At 48.4% G+C, this 26,000-nt stretch overlaps 1 protein-coding gene across 1 annotated transcript in view; it reads left to right on the top strand.

Moving 5' to 3' along the window:
- AK8 (adenylate kinase 8) overlaps nucleotides 1–21,427 on the top strand; it is a 67,310-nt gene extending 45,883 nt beyond the window's left edge. The window contains exons 11-13 of the mRNA XM_040442780.1: nucleotides 4,036–4,177; nucleotides 20,520–20,600; nucleotides 21,059–21,427. Coding sequence (XP_040298714.1) covers nucleotides 4,036–4,177; nucleotides 20,520–20,600; nucleotides 21,059–21,308 — 473 coding nt within the window. The 3' untranslated portion in view covers nucleotides 21,309–21,427. The remainder of the gene's footprint in view (nucleotides 1–4,035; nucleotides 4,178–20,519; nucleotides 20,601–21,058) is intronic.
- The last annotated feature ends 4,573 nt before the right edge of the window (nucleotides 21,428–26,000 follow it).

Below are 26,000 nucleotides of genomic sequence, written 5' to 3'. Positions count from 1 at the left end.
AAGACAGGCTTTGCGACGCGTCCCCTTTCCTGCCCACGCACGCTTTTTTAGACGTGGCGTGAACAGGGAAAAGTCGCAGATTGCGATGCAAATTACCTTTGCGCTGCAGTCTGTGACACATATTTTGGCTACATGCACACGACCGTATGTGTTTTGCGGTCCGCAAAAAAAACGGATGACGTTCCGTATGGCATCCGTTTTTTTTGCGGATCCATTGTAATAATGCCTATCCTTGTCCGCAAATTAGAAAAAAATAGGACATGCACTATTTTTTTTTTGCGGACATACTGAAGTGGACAGCACACGGTGTGCTGTCCGCGTTTTTTGCGGACCCATTGAAATGAACGGGTCTGCATCCTATCCGCAAAAAAAAACGGATCGGACACGGAAACAAAATACGGTCGTGTGCATGAGGCCTTAGGAACATATCAGTTGGTAAATGACCCCCATACTGCCTGCACCGTGTGGTATGTTTTTACCACGATCATTTCCAGCAAAGAGCGAGCACTGACCGCTCTGTATCCGTTTTTTGCAGCGGCGCAGTCCACCGGATACAATTGCAGAAAAGGTATACTGATCCCTACCAGCCAAGTGGGTGCTCCTCTGGCTTTCTGTCCCATGCACAAACCAAACCTGGGGCTCAGAGGCAGTCCGCACGGTGTCTTAGGGTACGGCTAAACGGTGCGCGGCCGCAGCGGGCAGTAATTAAACTAATGAAACCGCACTGTTCATTGTTAATGGTCGCACGGTATTGAAGGCGCAGACACAGTGTGGTCTCATTCGTTTAATAAGAGCCATACGGAACCGCGCCGCGTGCTCGTCCACTTAGGATCAGGATATTTCTTCATAGGGGATGTAGCTGAGCTGAACGCGCATTTCTGATCTGGTATCCAGTCTGCAAATTAGGGATGAGGTTGCAGACCCCTGCCTCATAGGGCGAGCTCAGGATACATTTGCTTTTGTACGCGCCGTGCCCAAGGTCCCGAGCCCGCAGCACGCCCTCTTCCCTCATTTCGGCAGCCCTTTTGACCTCGCAGGCTTGCACTGTGAAGTTTTCCCCCTGGAAGCCGTTTGATAGCGGTTGTTGTGGGGGGAGCAGTCGGGCAGGAGGATGAGAAAGAAGAAAGCTTGGAGAGTCGGGGACGGGGGGGCTCAGTGGGGACCTTCCCGCGCGCCATCCCTGCACCAGCAGCAAACAGCACTTGGCTGTGTAAATAATTTACCAGTTGATTAATAGACTCACATGGGTATAATTAGCAGAAGGAGAGACAGCAGCTACAGGCGCGGGCACAGCGCTTGGGGGAACAAGAGACGCTCAAAAAATCTTATTTTCCTCTTTTTTTATTTTTTTTATTCCTTCATTTTTTTTATTTTATTTTTTTATTTGGAAACTTTCTAGGGCGCCGGGCGTTTGAAGATGAGTTGGGAAGAGCTCAGTTGCTTCTCGCCTTTTGAAGTGGAAATAGGACAGTTTGAGTCTGTTGAGTTTAATTTTTCACAGGCTTTCAGAGCCCCGCAGCGCCAGTCCCTTCATATAGATCTATATGGCGGTATATTACCGGAGAGGGGCAGTAAAGCATCTCCCACCTTTACGTAACCCGCTGCAGCCGTGGTCTATGGGCAGAAGGGTCACTAAAAAAAAAATGATGACACTTTATTTTTCGGGGACCGCGAAATCCGGTCCTGCAGAGGGAAAAATGACCAGGACTTCACCAGCTACAGTGATCCCACTGATTAAAGATGGACGCCCTAGACCCCACCAGTCACTGATCCCACTGTCCTGTTACGTGGCCCCTAACAGAGGCGTACATCGTTATCATAGCAAAAATTTGTAAGATTTCTTTTTTTTTTGTTTGCGAATAAAGTCCGTGAAGGTGGCATAAATACACAGATAAAACGTACCCCGTGCAGCTCTACGTCATCCACTGCTTCCCCTCACATATTGTATTATAACATCGTCCGCTTGCAGCCACCACTAGGGGGAGCTCAATGCATAGGAATTGATACCGTTACCATTGAACTCAGTGCAGGCTGTACAATCCCTATGCACGGAGCTCCTCCTAGGGATGAGTGTAGAAAAATGTTGTCAGGAAGCAGAAAACGGAGATTAGGTCAGGCCCCCCCCCCCCCCCCCCCGAAATCCGCATCTGCCCCGGTTGTACTGCTGTCCTCTTATGTTGGAGGGGTCTTTGGGGTCCCCAGGTACCAGCTTTTAGCCTTGGCTGCCCCCTTATAGTGATCCTATCAGTGGCGAGATGTTCTGCTTCTGACCGGTCGCTGCGTAGACGACACTTTATTCTTTGCTTCAGCTGGTGAGGGCGGCCATGTTGGTACAGGAGCCTTGTCATATCACATGGTCTTTAATACACGGTATAACTTATAATCCCCCCCCCCCCCATCCCGCAGCCGTCACATTAGGAGGCTGGTTGCTGCAGTCTCGTAGGAAATCTTTCCAGTGTATATATCCGTGGAGCTGGATGCACCTGAATAGTAATGGCAGCTTAACCTGCAGTCTTTTTGCCGCCACCTGCTTCTCTCGCTGCTTCTCTCCCTCCTTGAATAGTCGATTGCGGTGCTGACCCTTCCAGATGCCATTATTGTGGAGGCTGCAGTCCACTGGGCTGACCAGCAGGTGGCAGTACACAATAAACAAAGCCTGCAGTCCGGGCATTGCTCACAGTCTATAGAGAGTGACTCCTGATAGATGCTGGGGGACGGTGCCCGGGGGGGGGGGGGGAAACGGTGCCCAGGGGGGTACCCGCTACATGTGACGTCTCCTTATTATCTAATGTAACTGACATCAAAGACCATACCGCACCTGAATGGCTTAGATACACAGCTCAGCAGTCAGTATCACACAGGGTAGGATTAGATACACAGCTCAGCAGACAGTATCACACAGGATAGGATTAGATACACAGCTCAGCAGACAGTATCACACAGGATAGGATTAGATACACAGCTCAGCAGACAGTATCACACAGGATAGGATTAGATACACAGCTCAGCAGACAGTATCACACAGGATAGGCTTGGATACACAGCTCAGCAGACAGTATCACACAGGAGAGGATTAGATACACAGCTCAGCAGACAGTATCACACAGGATAGGCTTGGATACACAGCTCAGCAGACAGTATCACACAGGATAGGATTAGATACACAGCTCAGCAGACGGTATCACACAGGATAGGATTAGATACACAGCTCAGCAGACAGTATCACACAGGATAGGATCAGATACACAGCTCAGCAGACAGTATCACACAGGATAGGATTAGATACACAGCTCAGCAGACAGTATCACACAGGATAGGATTAGATACACAGCTCAGCAGACTGTATCACACAGGATAGGATTAGATACACAGCTCAGCAGACTGTATCACACAGGATAGGATTAGATACACAGCTCAGCAGACTGTATCACACAGGATAGGATTAGATACACAGCTCAGCAGACAGTATCACACAGGATAGGATTAGATACACAGCTCAGCAGACTGTATCACACAGGATAGGATTAGATACACAGCTCAGCAGACTGTATCACACAGGATAGGATTAGATACACAGCTCAGCAGACAGTATCACACAGGATAGGATTAGATACACAGCTCAGCAGACTGTATCACACAGGATAGGATTAGATACACAGCTCAGCAGACAGTATCACACAGGATGGGATTAGATACACAGCTCAGCAGACTGTATCACACAGGATAGGATTAGATACACAGCTCAGCAGACAGTATCACACAGGATAGGATTAGATACACATCCCAGCAGACTGTATCACACAGGATAGGATTAGATACACAGCTCAGCAGACAGTATCACACAGGATAGGCTTAGATACACATCCCAGCAGACAGTATCACACAGGATAGGATTAGATACACAGCTCAGCAGACAGTATCACACAGGATTAGATACACGGCTCAGCAGATATCTCTCCTGTGTATACTTGTGGACCTGCTGTTGCTGTTGCTGGATCCTTTTCTGCCTTTGTTCTGACATTTGTCTCTTTTCAGTGCCGGATAATCTTGCTCTGAGGACCGTGGGCGACCGCCTCAGCAGACTGGACTGTGCCGCCCGGGGCTGGGTGCTACACGGACTCCCCAGGGATGCAGAGCAGGCTGCCCTGCTGAACGACGCCGGCTATATACCCAACAGGTAACGCCTCTGCTCCACACTATCCCTCGGCGATCCGTGCCAGCCAATCAGATCACTGCGGGGATAGTTAGCGCTGCCACCCGATTGGCTGCTGTGAGTTACAAGCAGCTGCGTCCACAGTCCTCCCTTCAGGTGTCCTTTTTAAGGGATGGTCCACTTTCTGCAACGTTCTAATAGACTGTGTGTCTCAGTTTCTCTGCTTGCTGTCAGTGAAGAGCGAATTGTTATTCTTTACATCCAGAGGCTGAAAACTTGTACAGAATTTCTACTTCTGACAGCTGAGGGTTTGTTACAATGCGTCCCTCCGTTACTAGAGCGGTTGCGCAGCCGCAGTCCTGGCTCGCCCTCCCCGTAGCCGCCTGTCTCTTCCAGTCTTGTAAAGCATCATTTTAATTCGCTCGAGCCGCGAATCTCATCCACGTGGCATTTCAGAAACAATCTAGTCCGCTATTTCAACTCAATTTTCCGAGCGCTCAGATGTTTTATGTATATATTCCCTTCCCCTGCCGGAAATATTCACGTTCTCGCTCTCCCGTCCGGAGAGGAGACTGATGGGTAATGAAGAAATCACCGCGCCAGCGCCGACCGCAACTTCTCCACCGCTGTTCTTAATTGCTGCCTTGGATCCATCACTTAGGAATCCCCTAAATACGGAAACCTCCCGCCGCCCCATTCTGCTAGGTTCTTATGGGAATGGAAATCCTAATTTACATATTCAAATTAAGGGGCGGAGACTCCAATTCTGGACATTCAAACCTCAAGACACCTGACCCCAAAGTAAACCCCAGACAAGACCCCTTTATTAATTCAGAGCCCAGATCAGACCCCTAAATCATTAACCAAACCCCTAATTTAGTCCAAAACCCTAAATCAGACCCGAAACCAGACCCCCAATCTCCAGACCAGAACCCTAAATCAGACCCCAAACCAGACTTTGAAATCATACACCAGACCCCTAGTCACCAGACCCCAGATCAGACTCCTAAATCATACACCAGACCCCTAGTTTAATTTGGACGCCAGACCAGACCCCCAATCGCCAGAGCAGAACCCTAAATCAGATCCCAAACCAGACCCCTAATCGCCCGACCAGACCTGACCTCGAAATCATACACTAGACTAAAACCCTAAATAAGACCCCAAACAAGACCCCTAAATCACCAGACCAGACCTAGAAATCATACACTAGAGCCCTAATCGCCAGACCCCAGACCAGACCCCAAAATCATACAGCAGACCCCTAAATTAATTCCGACTCCCAGATCAGACCCCTGATTTAAATACCAGACCTCAAACCCATACACTAGGCCCCTATCATATACCAGACCCCCGCAATCTGATTCACCCCTAAATGAATTCAGACCCTTAATTTGATTTAGACCCCAGACCAGTCCTAAGGTTAGAGCCCTGAACTAATTCAGAGCTCAGATAAGACCCCTACTTTAATTCAGATGCCAGATCAAACCCTTAAAGGGGTTTTCACACCCCTAATGTTAATCAGACCCAAGATGGTGGCTTTTTTCTACAAACAGCTCCACCCCTGTCCATGGGTTGGATCTGGTATTGCAGGTCAGCTCCATTGCCGTTAATGAGTCTGAGGTGCAATACCGCACACAACCTGAGGACAGGGGTGGAGCTGTTTTTGGAAGCGTCCATGTCTCTCCAACCTCTTTAAAGGGATATTCCCATCTGGGACATTCATGGCCTATCACTAGGTTATCCTGTCAATGTCGGATAGGTGCAGGACCCCCTGACGTGCAAGAGACCACACTGCGCGAGCTTGGGACTTCTGAGATTAGCCGCCCAGCTGCTCGCATGCACAGTGTGTTCTCCTTCGTTTCAAGAGCCCCATTCTGGAGATAGGAGTGGGCCCCAATCTGACATTGACCCTAGACATAAGCCATCAATGTCTGAGATGCACAGACCCCTTTAATAAGGGCTTTGGTGGGGAAGGGTCTCACTCACAGCGTTATCTTGTGGTCTGAGATTTTGCTACAGTGTATCAGTACAGGTAAAATCTAACAGTTTGGTACATTTTACCTGCACTGATACATTGCAACAAACTTTCAGGACAGGAGAGAGATTTGTGCTGCTGATGTATTTAGCTCACAGAGGATTGTCTAGTCTGGCTACACTGTAACAAACCCTCAGCTGTCAGAAGTATTCGGTCTGTGCATGTTCCCATTCAGTGACAGCTGGCAGGGATATTAGGAAGTGGCAGAGCTTTGTATGCCGCGGCGGGTGTCACATGACTGACCCTATTTTAAGGGGATTATGGAAGCAGCCGGAGAGCGAGGTTTTGGGGGTGCCGAGGAGATCCGAACAGATGTCGGCTCATCGTGTATTCGGGGATGCGGCATCTGCACAGCTCGGGGAGCGCGCTGTTGACTCTGCTGCCTCCAGCACCCGGCGCCGGAGCGCTTTCCGGGCGGATTACGCACAATAAACAGCTTATTAATAAAGACTTGAACCGCAGAACGGAGCTGAAGTCTGCCGCCAAATCCTGTGCCTGGTAAAGGTTAATAACTCCATTACCGGCAGCGCCATCCCGTCCGCGTGCGGAGAGCGCGCTCTAAGCCTTCTCTTACTCCCCGTTAATTGAGCTAATAAAACCTCCCTGACCCGTCCGCGCCGCCATTATCCGCCAGTTTACCAAGACTGGACTGGAATATTTATCTTCTGATATGGATTCCGCGCGTCAATCATTGTGCCAGGTCTCTGTATCGCGGTATTAATTGGAATCGCAAACGGCGGATAATTACTAATCTGGCGGGGGGGGGTTAATGCAAGTTTTAGTTAGTCTGACCTACAGGGGGTAATTCAGAATAAGTGACCCCCTTAAATTTTGGGTGGGACATTTTATTTCCATTAACTCCTGTGGTAAGACGTAAATGGCGTGACGCTCGCGGTGGGAATACTGCTTGCAGCAATGAAAAGGTTAAAAGCGCCCTAGACCCTCGCTTCATCTCCCCTCCATCAGCCGAATGCCAGCTATTGCTCCCTGTTATCAGCTGCACGCAATGTTCCTCCATTGATTTGGATGGCTCCTCCTCCTTTTTTGAGGCTCATCCCCTCTCCATGCACTGACATCCTGCTACGCTTACGCATCAACCAATGTGAGCTGCAGTGTAAAGCATGGGGGAGAGAAGGATTTACTAAGACAGGGCTGCTCAACCCTGCGGCCCTTCAGCTGTTGCAAAACTACAACTCCCAACATGCTTGGACAGCCTACAGCTATTGGAGCATGCTGGGAGTTGTAGTTTTGCAACAGCTGGAGGGCCGCAGGTTGGGCATCCCAGAACTAAGACATAAGGTGGATTGAGACTACATAAGGGTTTGTGCAGATAAAGCTGGACTCACGGAGCAAAGATGCAGTGTAAACAATGGAGGAGGGAAGGACCAACTAAGACATAATGTGGATTGAGACTTCATAAGGGTTTGTGCAGCTAAGCTGGACTCATGGAGTAGAGTTGCAGTGTAAAGCATGGAGGAGGGAGGGAACAGCTGAGAGATAAGGTAGATTGAGACTACATAAGAGTTCATGCAGCTAAGGGAGCATTGACGCGACCGTGTTTTTCTTCCATGTCCGTTCCGCAATTTTTGCGGACAATGGACGGACCCATTCATTTCTAAGGGTCCGCAAAAATTGCGGAATGCCTTTCATTGTCATCCGTGTGCTGTCCGTTCCGTGTGTCCGTTCCTTTTATTTTAGAACATGTCCTATACTTGGCCGCAAATTGCGGTCCGTGGCCTCATAGAAAGTCATTGGGTCCGTAAAAAACGGATAGCACACGGAAATGCTTCCGTATGTCATCCGTTTTTTGCGGACCCCTGGACTGAAAACATTCTAGGAAACCCCATTTCAGTCCTATTTCAGTTTTTTGCGGACCGTGAAAAACGGATGACACACGGAAGCACCACGTCTGTATTATACGGACTTGCGGAACGGAAACGGAAAGATAACTGAAGACATACGGAACACACAGATCCGTGATTTGCGGACCGCAAAACCAACACTGTCGTGTGAATGCTCCCTACACTGGAGTCATAGAGCAATGCTGCAGTGCAAAGCATGGAGGAGGGAAGGACCCGCTAAGACATAAGGTAGATTGAGACTTCATAAGGGTTCGTGCAGATAAGCTGGAGTCACGGAGCAAAGCTGCAGTGTAAAGCATGGAGGAGGGAAGGACCAGCTGAGACATAAGGTATATTGAGACTACATAAGAGTTCATGCAGCTAAACTGGAGTCATGGAGCAAAGCTGCAGTGAAAAGCATGGAGGAGGGAAGGACCCGCTAAGACATTAGATAGATTGAGACTTTATAAGGGTTCGTGCAGATAAGCTGGAGTCAGGGAGCAGAGCTGCAGTGTAAAGCATGGGAGGAAAGAATCAGCTAAAATACAAGGTGGATTGAGACTTCTTAAGGGTTTGTGAACTTAATCTGCAGTGTAAATCAGCGAGAAAATAGCCTGAATCTATGAATAGTCAACCTGAAGGAGCAAAACTGCAGTGTAAAGCATGGGGAAGAGATAAAGGAATCGCTTGAGCTTTTGGTGGACACTGTATTGTATATGGTGGCCACATAAGGGAGGATTTGCCCCTAATTCAGTTTTGGGCCCAATTCTCGCCCAGTTGGGTGAGGCCAAGCATGGAGTCTCCGCAGGCTCTGCAGATGGGTCCGCACAGTCCCGTGCCCGGAGCCAAATGGAGCCATTTTGGACTACCCCCCCCCACCCTTGGAGGCAGTAAATTCTACCCCTCTTGGGTGCAGAGGATGTAAATGACAGGAATCTGATCCGCCACGTTCAGTGATATTTCGCCGACCCTGCAGGAAATGGGATTGCAGCGCGGTCTCCGTAAAGGTCAGGCCATTAAACTGCGCTGATGGGGAAGGCGTCCGCCGCGCCGCCGCCGGCCTGACAACTAAGGAGACAAAACCTGGCAGAAAATGAAGTGGGTCCGGGGGCGTCTGTATTCAGGGCGAGCGCTGACCTGGCGGCATTTCCATCCGTGGCTGCGAGCCGCCGTGGCTTTGAAGCCGGCACGCCTGAGAGGGTCTGGTGAATTACATTGGGAGGAGGGCGCAGGGGGTCACCGCCGCCCCCGCGAGGGTTAAAACTTAGTTTATGAAAGTCTGGTAGTCGGTTTTCCGTTGTTCTCACCGGAGACCAGAAGCAATTACTTGTAGAGGCCGGTGTGTGCCGAGGCTTAGGACTCCAGATGGGGGCGCTCCACCCCCACCTCTACCTCCCCGAACTCTATTGATTTTACAGGTAGCTTCTCCTAGGCAGGGAGAGGGTTAATGGAGAAAATCAATAGCGCATTAGAGGACGCCGAAAACCGCTGAGATCCTGACGGGAAGCTACAGAACCGCGGGATGTAGGGGCACCAGACCCTGTGATTAGGCAGACGGTAGGTTTGGACCTCTTTACTGCCGCGGCGCAGGCCCCGTGATTAGGACAAGAGGTAGGTTGGCAGGGGACCGCCGGGAGGAGGACATGTCCGCTATTACAGGCCCCAAAACTGATGGTTGGTTCAGCACCAGATGATCAATGCCCCCAGGGCCGCCACCATTGTCTTCACTCTATGGCGGTATTACATTATATGTGTTCATTATATGGCAGTATTATATTATATGTGTTCATTATATGGCAGTATTATATTATATGTGTTCATTATATGGCAGTATTATATTATATGTGTTCACTATACGACGGTATTACATTGCATGTGTTCACTATATGGCAGTATTACAGTATATATTCACTATATGGCAGTATTACATTAAACGTGTTCACTATATGGCGGTTTTACATTGCATGTGTTCACTATATGGCAGTATTACAGTATATATTCACTATATGGCAGTATTACATTAAACGTGTTCACTATATGGCGGTTTTACATTGCATGTGTTCACTATATGGCAGTATTACAGTATATTGACATTGGAGGGGGCCCCACACACCAGCCTCTGTGTACCGCTGTCCAAATCCCACCAGTGTCTCAACCCTACAGGATCTTACGGCTCAGAGATAGCGTGGGCGTACTACAAGTGCCAGCATGCTGTGCAGCAGTGGGCCGTGCACCCCAGTGAGAACTACAATTAGAAAAAGTGTAATGCAGTTCTCTTAAAGGGGCGGGAGTCCCCTGGGGTTTGTGATGGGGTTGATCAGCCCGGGGTCTGGCGGTTTCTGCATCCGGATCGGCATCCCTGTTAATAACCGCGGTCCTCGGCGCCGGCAGAGCGACAAGACATATTTACCCTGGAAATTGGTATTGACAAAGTCGAATAAATGTTTTCTGGCGAGCGCGCGTGACGGCCCCTGGAGGAAGCCGGGGAGCTGCAGATGCAGCAGAGCCGACGCCGTGACTACTGGAGGCGTGTAGATGAGCGCAGGCCGCTCCATAGAGGTTAAGTCAACAGGGACACGGGTCGAAAACCCATCACAGCGATCACGCGTGATATCACTCACAGCCACCCCTGGGGAAGGATCCACGGACCTGCTGCCACATACCTGCATGCACTACACGTCCCAGCATGCCCCTGCCTGTCCTGCTGGATCCATCACCTCTCCCTGTACACACCGGAATACACGGACCTCTGCTCTTATCAGAAGTCATGTCTTCAGTGTTGGATGTTTTTTGTGGACACAGCTATGGTCAGAGACTAAGGCTGTGTCATTCCTACATACTTTACACTGCAGCTCAGCTCCATGATTACACAGCCATGATCAGTGACTCCATCTTAGCTGCATTCTCTATTTGGAATCGAGTTTAGTACAAAATCCTCAAGCTGATGCTTTGTCTCTCCTCCATGCTTTACACTGCAGCGCTACTCCATTAGGACACAGCTATGATCCGTGACTCTAGCATAACGTCAGTATATTATTAGTCAGACATAGTATAAAATCCTCAAGCTCTTGCTTTGTCTATCCTCCATGCTTTACACTGCAGCATTGCCTCTTTAGATTGGCTCTTTATCAGGACTCGTTCTGTTGTTTTGTCATTCTCTCCTGCTTTACACTGCAGCTCTGCTCAGCTATAATCAGTGACTACAGCCTCATTCACAGCACACTCATTCATTTTAATGTGTGTATTCACACATCAGTGTTTTAGCGCGGTCTGTGGGTCCGTGTTTTCAGCACTGATGCACGCTCTATTTTGTCCGTGTTCACGGATCCATCACGTCCATTATAGTCTATGGGTCCGTGAAAACCCCGGATGCAGCACAGATTAGCTTTTTATCAGCCTTTTGTTCTGTCACTCTCTTTTGCTTTACACTGCATCTCTGCTCCATTAACACGCAACTATGGTCAGTGACTACATCTTAGCTGCATAGTCTGATAAGAGTCAGATATAGACACCTTCTTTCTTAAGCTATTGCTGTCTCCCCTCCATGCTTTACACTGCAGCTCTGCTCCATGAAGATATCTGTTATAGAGCAGGGCACTCGCAGGTATCTGGGCCCCTGACCGCCCGCTGTACGATTATAGAGTCATCTGTTATAGAGCAGGGTTCACACTGGAGATGATTGGCTGCTCACATGTGACTTCCTGGTAGACAGTAGTGTTAATAGAGGGGCACTGTGGCAAGTACCACTGCACGGGCAGTGTAGAGAATAGTCCAGGGTTTGTGGCCGGAATTAAAAGGGGTGGGGCGTAACATGCATCATTTTGCACCTGCTATAGTGACATGTCTCAACAGTGGACTGGTTACTCCTGAAACACTCTGTGCTGCTTGTAACTGAGACCGACTACTTCTCTAAATTCCTCCGCACCCTAACCTCACCATCACATGGGTCAGGGCCGCTCCAGATGATCAGCCTGCCCCTCTCCTAAAATACTCTGTGCTGCTGGGTGGTCACACCCCCTCTGCTGTCTATAGCTCTGTCAGGTTGACTCGGCTGAGCATGCATGTGTGAGGAGGATGACCTGCTGCCAGATACGTCATGTTGTGCTCACCATCACATGGGTCAGGGCCGCTCCAGATCAGCCTGCCCCTCTCCTGAAATACTCTGTGCTGCTGGGTGGTGGGGGGGGTCACACCCCCTCCGCTACCTATAGCCCTGTCAGGTTGACTCGGCTGAGCATGCATGTGTGAGGAGGATGACCTGCTGCCAGATACGTCATGTTGTGCTCACCATCACATGGGTCAGGGCCGCTCCAGATGATCAGCCTGCCCCTCTCCTGAAATACTCTGTGCTGGTGGGTGGTGGGGGGTCACAGCCCCTCCACTATCTATAGCTCTGTCAGGTTGACTCGGCTGAGCATGCATGTGTGAGGAGGATGACCTGCTGCCAGATACGTCATGTTGTGCTCACCATCACATGGGTCAGGGCCGCTCCAGATGATCAGCCTGCCCCTCTCCTGAAATACTCTGTGCTGCTGGGTGGTGGGGGGGGTCACACCCCCTCCGCTGTCTTTAGCTCTGTCAGGTTGACTCGGCTGAGCATGCATGTTTGAGGAGGACGACCTGCTGCCAGATATGTCATGTTGTGCTCACCATCACATGGGTCAGGGCCGCTCCAGATGATCAGCCTGCCCCTCTCCTGAAATACTCTGTGCTGGTGGGTGGTGGGGGGTCACACCCCCTCCACTATCTATAGCTCTGTCAGGTTGACTCGGTTGAGCATGCATGTGTGAGGAGGATGACCTGCTGCCAGATACATCATGTTGAACTCCAGCAGCCCGATCTTACGGATTATAATTCCGGTTCGCTGACGCGTTTAGAGCGTCTCCTTCCAGACTATTGGATTCTGATCCACAGGAATGCAGCGTCTGCTCGCTGGCTCCGCCTCCTGCATGGATAGCAGAATTTCCAGCAAGCGGCACATCATTCCCCCGCGGCGTGACCTCACAGTTTTGTCTATATTTGCCGTAGCCAGCTGCCCCTCACCGCCTGGCGCACCGGGGGGACGCCCCCATCAACAATAATTAGGCTTGTAAGTCTAATGGAAAAAGTCATGTCTAATTACCCCGCTGAAGGGCCAATTACAGCATTAACGATCGCCGGCTCGGAGCTAATAACGAGGGGAAGGGGCTCATTTGCATAGCATTAAGTTAATTGACTTGGTAGCTCCAGGGCGGACGCCGCTCCAGATAGCGAGATTTCATTACGGAAAGGATAACGATGACGGGAGACGAGACCACTCACCTGACAGCTTTATTAATTAACTGCTATCTCGTTACCCACCTTGTCAGACCTCTCTATGCTGCGCCCTCCCCTTCTCTCTATCTGCTCTTAATGAAAGCTGAGATAACGCCGCTAATTGTAGCCGGTAATTAATTATAAAGGGACAACTGCTCCCCCGATCTAGTCTTACCGCGGCGCGGGGCGAACAGCCCACAGGACGGACGCTGCGTCTCGTCAGTCTAATGGTAGCGAAAACAGGTCTTGTCTTCCAGGATCAGATCCGCTAAACCGCTCCGAAAAACCTATACTGCCATATGCCGTCATATTTATAGAGGGGTGGGCATAGACACAGGACCATAGGAGGCGGTATTATAGTAGTTATATTCCTGTACATAGGAGCAGTATTATAGTAGTTATATTCTTGTACATAGGAGCAGTATTATAGTAGTTATATTCTTGTACATAGGAGGCAGTATTATAGTAGTTATATTCCTGTACATAGGAGCAGTATTATAGTAGTAATATTCTTGTACATAGGAGCAGTATTATAGTAGTTATATTCTTGTACATAGGAGGCAGTATTATAGTAGTTATATTCTTGCACATAGGAGCAGTATTATAGTAGTTATATTCTTGCATATAGGAGCAGTATTATAGTAGTTATATTCTTGTACATAGGAGCAGTATTATAGTAGTTATATTCTTGTACATAGGAGCAGTATTATAGTAGTTATAGTCTTGTACATAGGAGCAGTATTATAGTAGTTATATTCTTGTACATAGGAGGCAGTATTATAGTAGTTATATTCTTGTACATAGGAGCATTATTATAGTAGTTATATTCATGTACATAGTAGCAGTATTATAGTAGTTATATTCTTGTACATAGGAGCAGTATTATAGTAGTTATATTCTTGTACATAGGAGCAGTATTATAGTAGTTATATTCATGTACATAGGAGGCAGTATTATAGTAGTTATATTCTTGTACATAGGAGCAGTATTATAGTAGTTATATTCTTGTACATAGGAGGCAGTATTATAGCAGTTATATTCTTGTACATAGGAGGCAGTATTATAGCAGTTATATTCTTGTACATAGGAGGCAGTATTATAGTAGTTATATTCATGTACATAGGAGCAGTATTATAGTAGTTATATTCTTGTACATAGGAGGCAGTATTATAGTAGTTATATTCTTGTACATAGGAGCAGTATTATAGTAGTTATATTCTTGTATATAGGAGCAGTATTATAGTAGTTATATTCTTGTACATAGGAGCAGTATTATAGTAGTTATATTCTTGTACATAGGAGGCAGTATCATAGTAGTTATATTCTAGTACATAGGAGCAGTATTATAGTAGTTATATTCTTGTACATAGGAGCAGTATTATAGTAGTTATATTCTTGTACATAGGAGCAGTATTATAGTAGTTATGTTCTTGTACATAGGAGCAGTATTATAGTAGTTATATTCTTGTACATAGGAGGCTGTATTATAGTAGTTATATTCTTGTACATAGGAGCAGTATTATAGTAGTTATATTCTTGTACATAGGAGGCAGTATTATAGTAGTTATATTCCTGTACATAAGAGCAGTATTATAGTAGTTATATTCTTGTACATAGGAGCAGTATTATAGTAGTTATATTCCTGTACATAGGAGCAGTATTATAGTAGTTATATTCTTGTACATAGGAGCAGTATTATAGCAGTTATATTCTTGTACATAGGAGACAGTATTATAGTAGTTATATTCTTGTACATAGGAGGCAGTATTATAGCAGTTATATTCTTGTACATAGGAGCAGTATTATAGTAGTTATATTCTTGTACATAGGAGGCAGTATTATAGTAGTTATATTCTTGTACATAGGAGCAGTATTATAGTAGTTATATTCTTGTACATAGGAGCAGTATTATAGTAGTTATATTCTTGTACATAGGAGGCAGTATTATAGTAGTTATAGTCTTGTACATAGGAGGCAGTATTATAGTAGTTATATTCTTGTACATAGGAGCAGTATTATAGTAGTTATATTCTTGTACATAGGAGGCAGTATTATAGTAGTTATATTCTTGTACATAGGAGCAGTATTATAGTAGTTATATTCTTGTACATAGGAGGCAGTATTATAGTAGTTATATTCTTGTACATAGGAGCAGTATTATAGTAGTTATATTCTTGTACATAGGAGCAGTATTATAGCAGTTATATTCTTGTACATAGGAGGCAGTATTATAGTAGTTATATTCTTGTACATAGGAGCAGTATTATAGTAGTTATATTCTTGTACATAGGAGCAGTATTATAGTAGTTATATTCCTGTATACAGGGGCAGTATTATAGCAGTTATATTCATTGTATACAGGGGCAGTATTATAGCAGTTATATTCTTGTACATAGGAGGCAGTATTATAGTAGTTATATTCCTGTACATAGGAGGCAGTATTATAGTAGTTATATTCTTGTACATAGGAGCAGTATTATAGTAGTTATATTCTGGTACATAGGGGGCAGTATTATAGTAGTTATATTCTTGTACATAGGAGCGGTATTATAGTAGTTATATTCCTGTATACAGGGGCAGTATTATAGCAGTTATATTCTTGTATACAGGGGCAGTATTATAGCAGTTATATTCTTGTATACAGGGGCAGTATTATAGCAGTTATATTCTTGTATACAGGGGCAGTATTATAGTCCCCATTCTGACAGATTCCTTTGTATACATAGTACATTCCAGCAGGTACCTGCAGATGTAGATGTATATATTTATGCCTATTGTGTCTTTTCTATATTTGATTATAATGATTTGTAGCTCATTTGCTGTAATAATCTCCTGACCTCCTCCCAAGGGGTTAATAATTTATTTTCTCTAAAAACGCTCCCCCCCCCCCCCCCCCCACCACCCTGTGAAGTCATCTGGCGCAGTGAGTGTCAACGAGATGTAAGACAAAAGACTGTCGTATGCTGGTACCTTTTAATCATGTAATTGCCTGGTGACATTTAACACGGTGGCTTTGTGTTACCCCTCCGGTATAATGAAGGCAGGAGGACGTCGCATCGCCCCCTCCCCTCGCCGCCGCCGCCTCGCGCTCTCCTGCCCCGGCAGCCCACGGCCCCTTATGTGGGACGAGCACTTTAACTACACCGAAGTTTGGCCGATCCTCTACATATTACAGCAGCAACACGCACACACAATTGAAGTATTTGAGGGCGATGAAATATGCATGGCTATCGGTGACAGCGCCATAAAGTCAAGCAATTAGCCGCGTAATCCAAGACGCTCGGAGCCCGTGGCAGGGAAGCCTGCAGTTCTCTATTAGTTAAATGCATTTTGTAGGTCCTCATTCCATCAAATCAACTAACACTTCCTTTAATTGGCTGATAAATTATACAGCCGGCCGCATTATAATTTAATAACTTGTAAACATTGCGAGGGCGCGCTGTAAAGTCGATATCGCGCTCATTAATTCCTTAATTTCAGCTGATGGAAGGGGAGATGGAAGGAGCGCGCTCGCACTGTCAGCCCCCGGGCTATGAAATGAGGGGAAAGGAAATTTAAAAAAGGGGAGGGAATTTTTTTTTTTTTTTTTTTAACATTTTTTATTTTTTTTTCTCCATTTTTTTTTTCTCTATTTTTTGAACATCTGTGTCGGAAACTCAATCTGTGCGCTGTCACCGGCAGCAGGTTGCCCCCCCCCAATTCAAAGGATGAGTGACAGCTTCCTGCCGCGTCTTGTCTGACTATCTTTATACATCAAGCCAGGCAGTAAAGCGAGCCGGGTGTATATTAAACCCCGTCCCCCGTCCCCCCCCCCCCCCGATTCCCCCCCTCTCTGTCCCCATGAATATTTCATTACAGGTCGCATAAATATTAATTCTAATCGCTCAGTATCGTCGTTATTATTTCTGTTTTGTGACAAACGCACATAAAATATTCAGGGGGAATTTTTTTCTTTTTAAATTACATTTACACTCATGATTGTCGGGGGTTTTTATTTTTTATTTTTTTGGGGGGGTGGCGGGAAATCCTAATTCCGCTCATAATAGATGACGACGCTGAGATACTTCAGTTTCAATGGGATACAGATGTCAGGAGGTACGGGAAATATCTTTTAAACTGCCCCCCTTTTAACCTTTTTTAAAAAAAAAATATCTCCCTTTATTCATTGCATAATGAAAAGTTCTGCAAGATCTCTGCTTGCCGTCAGCAAATGGAAACATTTGGGGGTCATTTATTAATAGATATAGATCACAGGTTCAGTCGCAAAGGGGATTGGCGGCCAAATCTGCAACGTTTTCCCGCTCAGGCCAGGTCTAAAAAAAAAAAAAGGGGGGAGACTGGAAGTCGGTCTTAATAAATGACCCCAAACACAACTGCTGGGTTTGTTACAGTGTATCAGTGCAGGCAATTCTCTGTGAGCAGAGGTATATGGCGGGAGGATTTGAACACACATATATCGGCGTGCAGTGGGGTACATTACCTGAAGGCTGTGTAAGCAGGACTAGGGCAGCCATTCAGCCTCTGAATGTCAACAGTGATATTTCCAGTCACTGACAGCAAGCAAGAGGTCTTGAAAGTGGTGAGAGAATGAATGCACAAATAGACAGCTCCATTAAAGTGTCATCTCACAGCGTTCGGGCAGACTGTAGAGGAAGACTGGCCCTGGACAATCCCACCCATCATCCTCCATAGGAAGGAGGAGAGGGGCGGCCCCCCTGACGAGCTGGAGGGAGGCGCAGGATATTACAGTCTAATAGAGGCCGGATAATCAGAGACTCTGGATTGTCAGTCAAAAGTTTAAATACTATGGGCCAGATTTATCATTAGCTCAGGTCAGAATAATGGAGTGAAAAAGTCCCAAACGCTAAAACTCCGCACAAATTTGCGACTTTTTTCTGCTCTGCACTATGCTCGCCAGTTTTCTGAAAGTGGGCGTGTTTTCTTATGTAAATGAATCTCTAGACAGATTTACTATTGGGACTATTTAAAAAAGTCGCAAAAAAGTCCCAATTTCACTCCAGTGAGGACCATGCTTATCTTATGAGACTTTTTAATAGAACATGCGACTTTTTCATAAAAGCGTGCGACTTTTTCGTAAAGACGTGCGACTTTTGTAAAGCTGCTTACTGACGGATAAACTGCTACCGTCAAACCACATTTATTACAGTCTTAAAGGGCCGATCATAAATCTGACTTGGCTAAAACTGACTTTAGCCATATGTGAAAGTGGAGTGAGCCGTCAGAGGAATGATAAATCTGGCCCTATATGAATTCGAAAATTTCTAACATCACCTTTCCCTGGCCTCGCTCTCCGTCTCGGGCCTCATACTTCTCTAACCTCACTTTCCATCTCTTGCCTCGCTCTTTTTCTCTGGCCTTATACTTCTCTGGCCTCGCTCTCCGTCTCCGGCCTCATACTTCTCTAACCTCACTTTCCATCTCTGGCCTCGCTCTCCGTCTCCGGCCTCGCTCTCCGTCTCTAGCCTCATACTTCTCTAACCTCACTTTCCATCTCTGGCCTCGCTCTCCGTCTCCGGCCTCATACTTCTCTAACCTCACTTTCCATCTCTGGCCTCGCTCTCCGTCTCCGGCCTCGCTCTCCGTCTCTGGCCTCATACTTCTCTAACCTCACTTTCCATCTTTGGCCTCGCTCTCCATCTCGGGCCTCGCTCTCCGTCTATGGCCTCATACTTCTCTAACCTCACTTTCCATCTCTGGCCTCGCTCTCCGTCTCCGGCCTCATACTTCTCTAACCTCACTTTCCATCTCTGGCCTCGCTCTCCGTCTCCGGCCTCGCTCTCCGTCTCCGGCCTCATACTTCTCTAACCTCACTTTCCATCTCTGGCCTCGCTCTCCGTCTCCGGCCTCGCTCTCCGTCTCCGGCCTCATACTTCTCTAACCTCACTTTCCATCTCTGGCCTCGCTCTCCGTCTCCGGCCTCGCTCTCAGTCTCTAGCCTCATACTTCTCTAACCTCACTTTCCATCTCTGGCCTCGCTCTCCGTCTCCGGCCTCATACTTCTCTAACCTCACTTTCCGTCTCCGGCCTCGCTCTCCGTCTCCGGCCTCATACTTCTCTAACCTCACTTTCCATCTCTGGCCTCGCTCTCCATCTCGGGCCTCGCTCTCCGTCTCTGGCCTCATACTTCTCTAACCTCACTTTCCATCTCTTGCCTTGCTCTCCATCTCCAGCCTCGCTCTTTTTCTCTGGCCTTATACTTCTCTGGCCTCGCTCTCCGTCTCCGGCCTCGCTCTCCGTCTCTAGCCTCATACTTCTCTAACCTCACTTTCCATCTCTGGCCTCGCTCTCCGTCTCCGGCCTCGCTCTCCGTCTCTAGCCTCATACTTCTCTGGCCTCGCTCTCCGTCTCTGGCCTCGCTCTCCGTCTCTGGCCTCGCTCTCCGTCTCTGGCCTCGCTCTCCGTCTCTGGCCTCGCTCTCCGTCTCTGGCCTCATACTTCTCTAACCTCACTTTCCATCTTTGGCCTCGCTCTCCATCTCGGGCCTCGCTCTCCGTCTCTGGCCTCATACTTCTCTAACCTCACTTTCCATCTCTTGCCTTGCTCTCCATCTCCAGCCTCGCTCTTTTTCTCTGGCCTTATACTTCTCTGGCCTCGCTCTCCGTCTCCGGCCTCGCTCTCCGTCTCTAGCCTCATACTTCTCTAACCTCACTTTCCATCTCTGGCCTCGCTCTCCGTCTCCGGCCTCATACTTCTCTAACCTCACTTTCCATCTCTGGCCTCGCTCTCCGTCTCCGGCCTCGCTCTCCGTCTCTAGCCTCATACTTCTCTAACCTCACTTTCCATCTCTGGCCTCGCTCTCCGTCTCCGGCCTCATACTTCTCTAACCTCACTTTCCATCTCTGGCCTCGCTCTCCGTCTCTAGCCTCATACTTCTCTAACCTCACTTTCCGTCTCCGGCCTCGCTCTCCGTCTCCGGCCTCGCTCTCCGTCTCCGGCCTCGCTCTCCGTCTCCGGCCTCGCTCTCCGTCTCCGGCCTCATACTTCTCTAACCTCACTTTCCAACTCTGGCCTCGCTCTCCGTCTCCGGCCTCGCTCTCCGTCTCCGGCCTCGCTCTCCGTCTCTGGCCTCATACTTCTCTAACCTCACTTTCCATCTTTGGCCTCGCTCTCCGTTTCCTGCTTCATTTCTAGCCTCTCTCTTATTTTTACCCTTCCACTCTTCTTCCGGCAGGGTCTTCTTCCTGGACATCCCAGATGACGTGGCTATAGAGCGTCTCTCTCTTCGTATGACCGATCCCGTCTCCGGGGACAGGTAGGTTCCCAGTGATCATGGTCTCTGCCACTGATGCCTTATGATTCTCCAGGGCCGGGCGAAGCTCGTAGCCTTCCTTGGTCTCCATCTTGCAGAAGAGGTTATGTTTTTTGGGTTATGTTCGCACCCAGAGTGGTGATTATCATCTGTGACATATTCAGACCCTAGTAAGGTAAGGCTAGCAGTAGGACCCTGGGCCGTCACAGCCTGTTGTGGGCATCTTGCGCCAGGCTTTACCCTACCATGGGTATAACAGGAACATTGGCTTTGCACTGCAGGGGGGCATCCATGTATGGTCTCCAGCATGGCGACGTCACATCAGGGACTATCCGGTAATAGTCCACAGGGGCCACAGTTGGTACAGTCCAGATTAGTGGGATGTCTGGACTATTGGGTGCCGGATTCATTGTGAAGCTGTTTTCTATCTGCTGACCCATAACCAGCCTGTTATCACCCAGGTATCACAGCCTATACCAGCCGGCCCCCCGGGTGGAGGTGCACCAGCGTCTTCGGCAGAACCCGGTGGACTCGGAGCAGAAGGTTCAGACGAGGTTAGACATGCATCACGCCAGCGCGGAGGAGCTGGAGGAGTTTTATCAAGACGTCGTTCACATTAACGCTGATCAGGACCCGCACACCGTCTTCGAGTTCATCGAAAGCTGCATCGTGAAACCCCTTCCAAAGCGCGTCCCCGGGGAGTCTCCCTAATCACGGCCAGCACCTACAGCGCCATCTGCTGACCTTAGCTGGTGGTGCGTTATCACACCTGAGGGTGCGCAGCCGCCCACCTGAGACACGCGGGAGCTCGCGCCTCCCCCATCAGGAGAATAAAGAGGATCTCTCATCAGGTCGTCTCTGGGTGGATCCATCCGTGTCATGGAGTGAACCGCGCAGGAAACACGGGGGCGACACGCACAGCGCTACACGGGGTCCGCCAGATACACCGACCGTGCCACACAGTATCACACGGTACAGGATTAGATACACAGCTCAGTATCACACGGTACAGGATTAGATACACAGCTCAGCAGATAGTGTCACACAGGATAGGATTAGATACACAGTTCAGCAGACGGTATCACACAGGATAGGATTAGATACACAGCTCAGCAGACAGTATCACACAGGATAGGATTAGATACACAGCTCAGCAGACAGTATCACACAGGACAGGATTAGATACACAGCTCAGCAGACAGTATCACACAGGACAGGATTAGATACACAGCTCAGCAGACAGTATCACACAGGATAGGATTAGATACACAGCTCAGCAGGCAGTATCACACATGATAGGATTAGATACACAGCCCAGCAGGCAGTATCACACATGATAGGATTAGATACACAGCCCAGCAGACAGTATCACACAGGATAGGATTAGATACACAGCTCAGCAGTCAGTATCACACAGGATAGGATTAGATACACAGCTCAGCAGACAGTATCACACATGATGGGCTTAGATACACAGCTCAGCAGTCAGTATCACACAGGATAGGATTAGATACACAGCTCAGCAGTCAGTATCACACAGGATAGGATTAGATACACAGCTCAGCAGACAGTATCACACAGGATAGGATTAGATACACGGCTCAGCAGACAGTATCACACAGGATAGGATTAGATACACAACTCAGCAGACAGTATCACACAGGATAGGATTAGATACACAGCTCAGCAGACAGTATCACACAGGATAGGATTAGATACACAGCTCAGCAGACAGTATCACACAGGATAGGATTAGATACACAGCTCAGCAGACAGTATCACGCAGGATAGGATTAGATACACAGCTCAGCAGACAGTATCACACAGGATAGGATTAGATACACAGCTCAGCAGACAGTATCACACAGGATAGGATTAGATACACAGCTCAGCAGACAGTATCACACAGGACAGGATTAGATACACAGCTCAGCAGACAGTATCACACAGGATAGGATTAGATACACAGCTCAGCAGACAGTATCACACAGGACAGGATTAGATACACAGCTCAGCAGACAGTATCACACAGGATAGGATTAGATACACAGCTCAGCAGACAGTATCACACAGGATAGGATTAGATACACAGCTCAGCAGTCAGTATCACACAGGATAGGATTAGATACACAGCTCAGCAGACAGTATCACACAGGACGGGATTAGATACACAGCTCAGCAGACAGTATCACACAGGACAGGATTAGATACACAGCTCAGCAGACAGTATCACACAGGATAGGATTAGATACACAGCTCAGCAGGCAGTATCACACAGGATAGGATTAGATACACAGCTCAGCAGACAGTATCACATGATTAGATACACAGCTCAGCAGACAGTATCACACAGGACAGGATTAGATACACAGCTCAGCAGACAGTATCACACAGGACAGGATTAGATACACAGCTCAGCAGACAGTATCACACAGGATAGGATTAGATACACAGCTCAGCAGTCAGTATCACACAGGATAGGATTAGATACACAGCTCAGCAGACAGTATCACACAGGATGGGATTAGATACACAGCTCAGCAGACAGTATCACACAGGACAGGATTAGATACACAGCTCAGCAGACAGTATCACACAGGATAGGATTAGATACACAGCTCAGCAGGCAGTATCACACAGGATAGGATTAGATACACAGCTCAGCAGACAGTATCACATGATTAGATACACAGCTCAGCAGACAGTATCACATGATTAGATACAGTAGCCGTTTTCTATGGCTGTCCGATAATCCGGTATCGGGGCTGTTAGCAGTGACAGATGAGGACGCTGCAGTGATTAGATATCAGTACGTTGACCTGACCTGGGGGGGGGGGGGGGGGATGTATATATCCATGGGGGGCCCCTGCTGATATAAGGGGGGCTCCAGCGGGCAGGTAGATGTCAGATGCGGAGCCGCTGATTAATATTCCTTCTTCTCGCTCTGCATTTCTCCACCATTATATTAGTTCCCTCCAGTGGCTCGGGGGATAGCGCGGGGCGGGAGGAGGGGCGGCTTGGCTGACTCCAGCTCATTCGCATGCATTGGGAAGCGCTCCGCTTGTAGTCTGAGGTCGGAGGTCGCCTCCCGTAGGGTTTGTCACAGGCCCGGCCTGAACATGCAGATACACTTGTTCTACTCTCCCTCTGCAGCGACGCGATCAATCGCAAGTCATTTAATTATCACAAACAAAGCCGCGCCGCCTGGATGCTCACTTAAAGGGGCACGACACCTGCGAGCGTCGCCATGGTGACCAATGTCAGCCGCAGTGTTACCGCCCCTTTAAAAACACATACGTTTTAGGGCTTGTTCACACAACCGTGTCTTGTTTTGCGGTCTGCAAATTGCGGATCCGCAAAACACGGATGCCGCCCGTGTGCCTTCCGCAATTTGCGGAATAGAACGGGCGGCCCTTTACAGAAATGCCTATTCTTGTCCGCAAAACGGACAAGAATAGGACACGACCTATAATTTTTGCGGGGCCACGGAACGGAGCAACGGATGCGGACAGCACACGGAGAGCGGTCCGAATCTTTTGCGGCCCCATTGAAGTGAATGGGTCCGCACCCGAGCCGCAAAAAATGCAGAACCAAACCACGGTCGTGTGAATGAGCCCTTATTTTCAGGTAGATCAGATGATGTGATTTTTCAAGGGAAAAAAAAAGCTGCATGACTTTAATCCTCAGGCTCCTCCCCCTTATTGAGGCCCCTCCCCTCCGCCCATGTGTAGCCGCCCTCTTTTACTCATTAGAAGTCTAATTACTTCTCATATATAATTATTCTGTAATTTAATTAGCGCGTTGTGACTTCCTGCTGAGCTCGTGCTCATACACAGAACAGGCAGAGCTGCAGTGTAAAGCATAGGGGAGCTACACGGCAGCAGCCTGTAATGAGACATGGTCACTGGTCATAGCTGTGCCTACATGGAGAAGAGCGGCAGTGTAAAGCATGGGAAGAGACAGTGCTGCTGCAGCCTGGGCCTCAAATGAGAGAGTAGGTGGAGTCAGACTACCATAGACTCCAATAGACAGGGCAGGTAAGCTGGAGCCAGTGGTCATAGCTGTGCCTACATGGAGAAGAGCAGAAGTGTAAAGCATGGGAAGGGACAGTGTTGCAGCCGGGGCCTCTTAGTAGACCCCCCAATGGTGTGAGATTGGGAGGCACGGGCAGAGTGTCCATCCATTGCACTCTCTGGGAGACACAATCACACTGAATGCTATATGTAATCTGCGGGGGCGTCATGGAGGCCGGGCGCTTCAGCAGTGTGATGTCTGAGGGGCCCCAATGTACGGCCACGTGAGGGCTCAGTCCAAATTTCTGGCTGCGCTCTGATTTCAGCTCTGAGGAATAGACGTAGAGCCAGCCTTTGTCTGCAGCCGACATGAAAGGACGCGGTGACGGAACGCACAAGTTCTCCGCCGGCACAGCCGTCGCCTGCGCTGAGGGAGCCGCTGATCTTCTGTCAGACATCTGAAGTCGCCGCCTTTTATGTGGAAATGTCGTCTTGAAGTCGCCTTGTAGGAGTCGATTCAGTTCGGGGAGGAACGGATTCCTTTTCATGTGGCGGCTTCTGAGCCTCTTTCTTCTCGTACGTACATCGGTGTGTGGCGCCGCTCGTCCCCCCACCACGTGATTCCCTCCTTCTCTTCTCAGGTCTACCATAGTGCTCCTCAGTCTGAGGATGATGGGAGTTGTCCGAGACCAAGCACAGCCCGCCCAAACATCTTCATCACGGAAAACAGAACCAGCGCCCCCACCTGGCTACAGGTTGTGTGTGTTACTGCAGCTCAGCCCCATTGACCTCAATAGAGCTGCAGTACCAGACACAACCCATGGGGGGGGGGGACAACACCTTTAGATGTACACGCTGGGTTTACGGAAGCTTATATATGACTCACTGTTTGATAGGCTCAAAGAAGCAGAGTTATAGGGAGTTGTGTGGTGCAGGAAGCTGAGATATGGAGAGTTGTATGGTAGGATCCAGGATGATCAGATACGGAGAGTTGTATGGTAGGGTCCAGGATGATCAGATACGGGGAGTTGTATGATAGGGTCCAGGATGATGAGATACGGGGAGTTGTATGGTAGGGTCCAGGATGATCAGATACGGGGAGTTGTATGGTAGGGTCCAGGATGATCAGATACAGGGAGTTGTATGATAGGGTCCAGGATGATGAGATACGGGGAGTTGTATGGTAGGGTCCAGGATGATCAGATACGGGGAGTTGTATGGTAGGGTCCAGGATGATCAGATACGGGGAGTTGTATGGTAGGGTCCAGGATGATCAGATACGGGGAGTTGCATGGTAGGGTCCAGGATGATCAGATACGGGGAGTTGTATGGTAGGTTCCAGGATGATCAGATACGGGGAGTTGTATGGTAGGGTCCAGGATGATCAGAT

Source organism: Bufo bufo, chromosome 8, assembly GCF_905171765.1.
Source record: "Bufo bufo chromosome 8, aBufBuf1.1, whole genome shotgun sequence".
NCBI lineage: Eukaryota > Metazoa > Chordata > Amphibia > Anura > Bufonidae > Bufo > Bufo bufo.
This window is presented reverse-complemented; position numbering and strand designations above follow the sequence as displayed.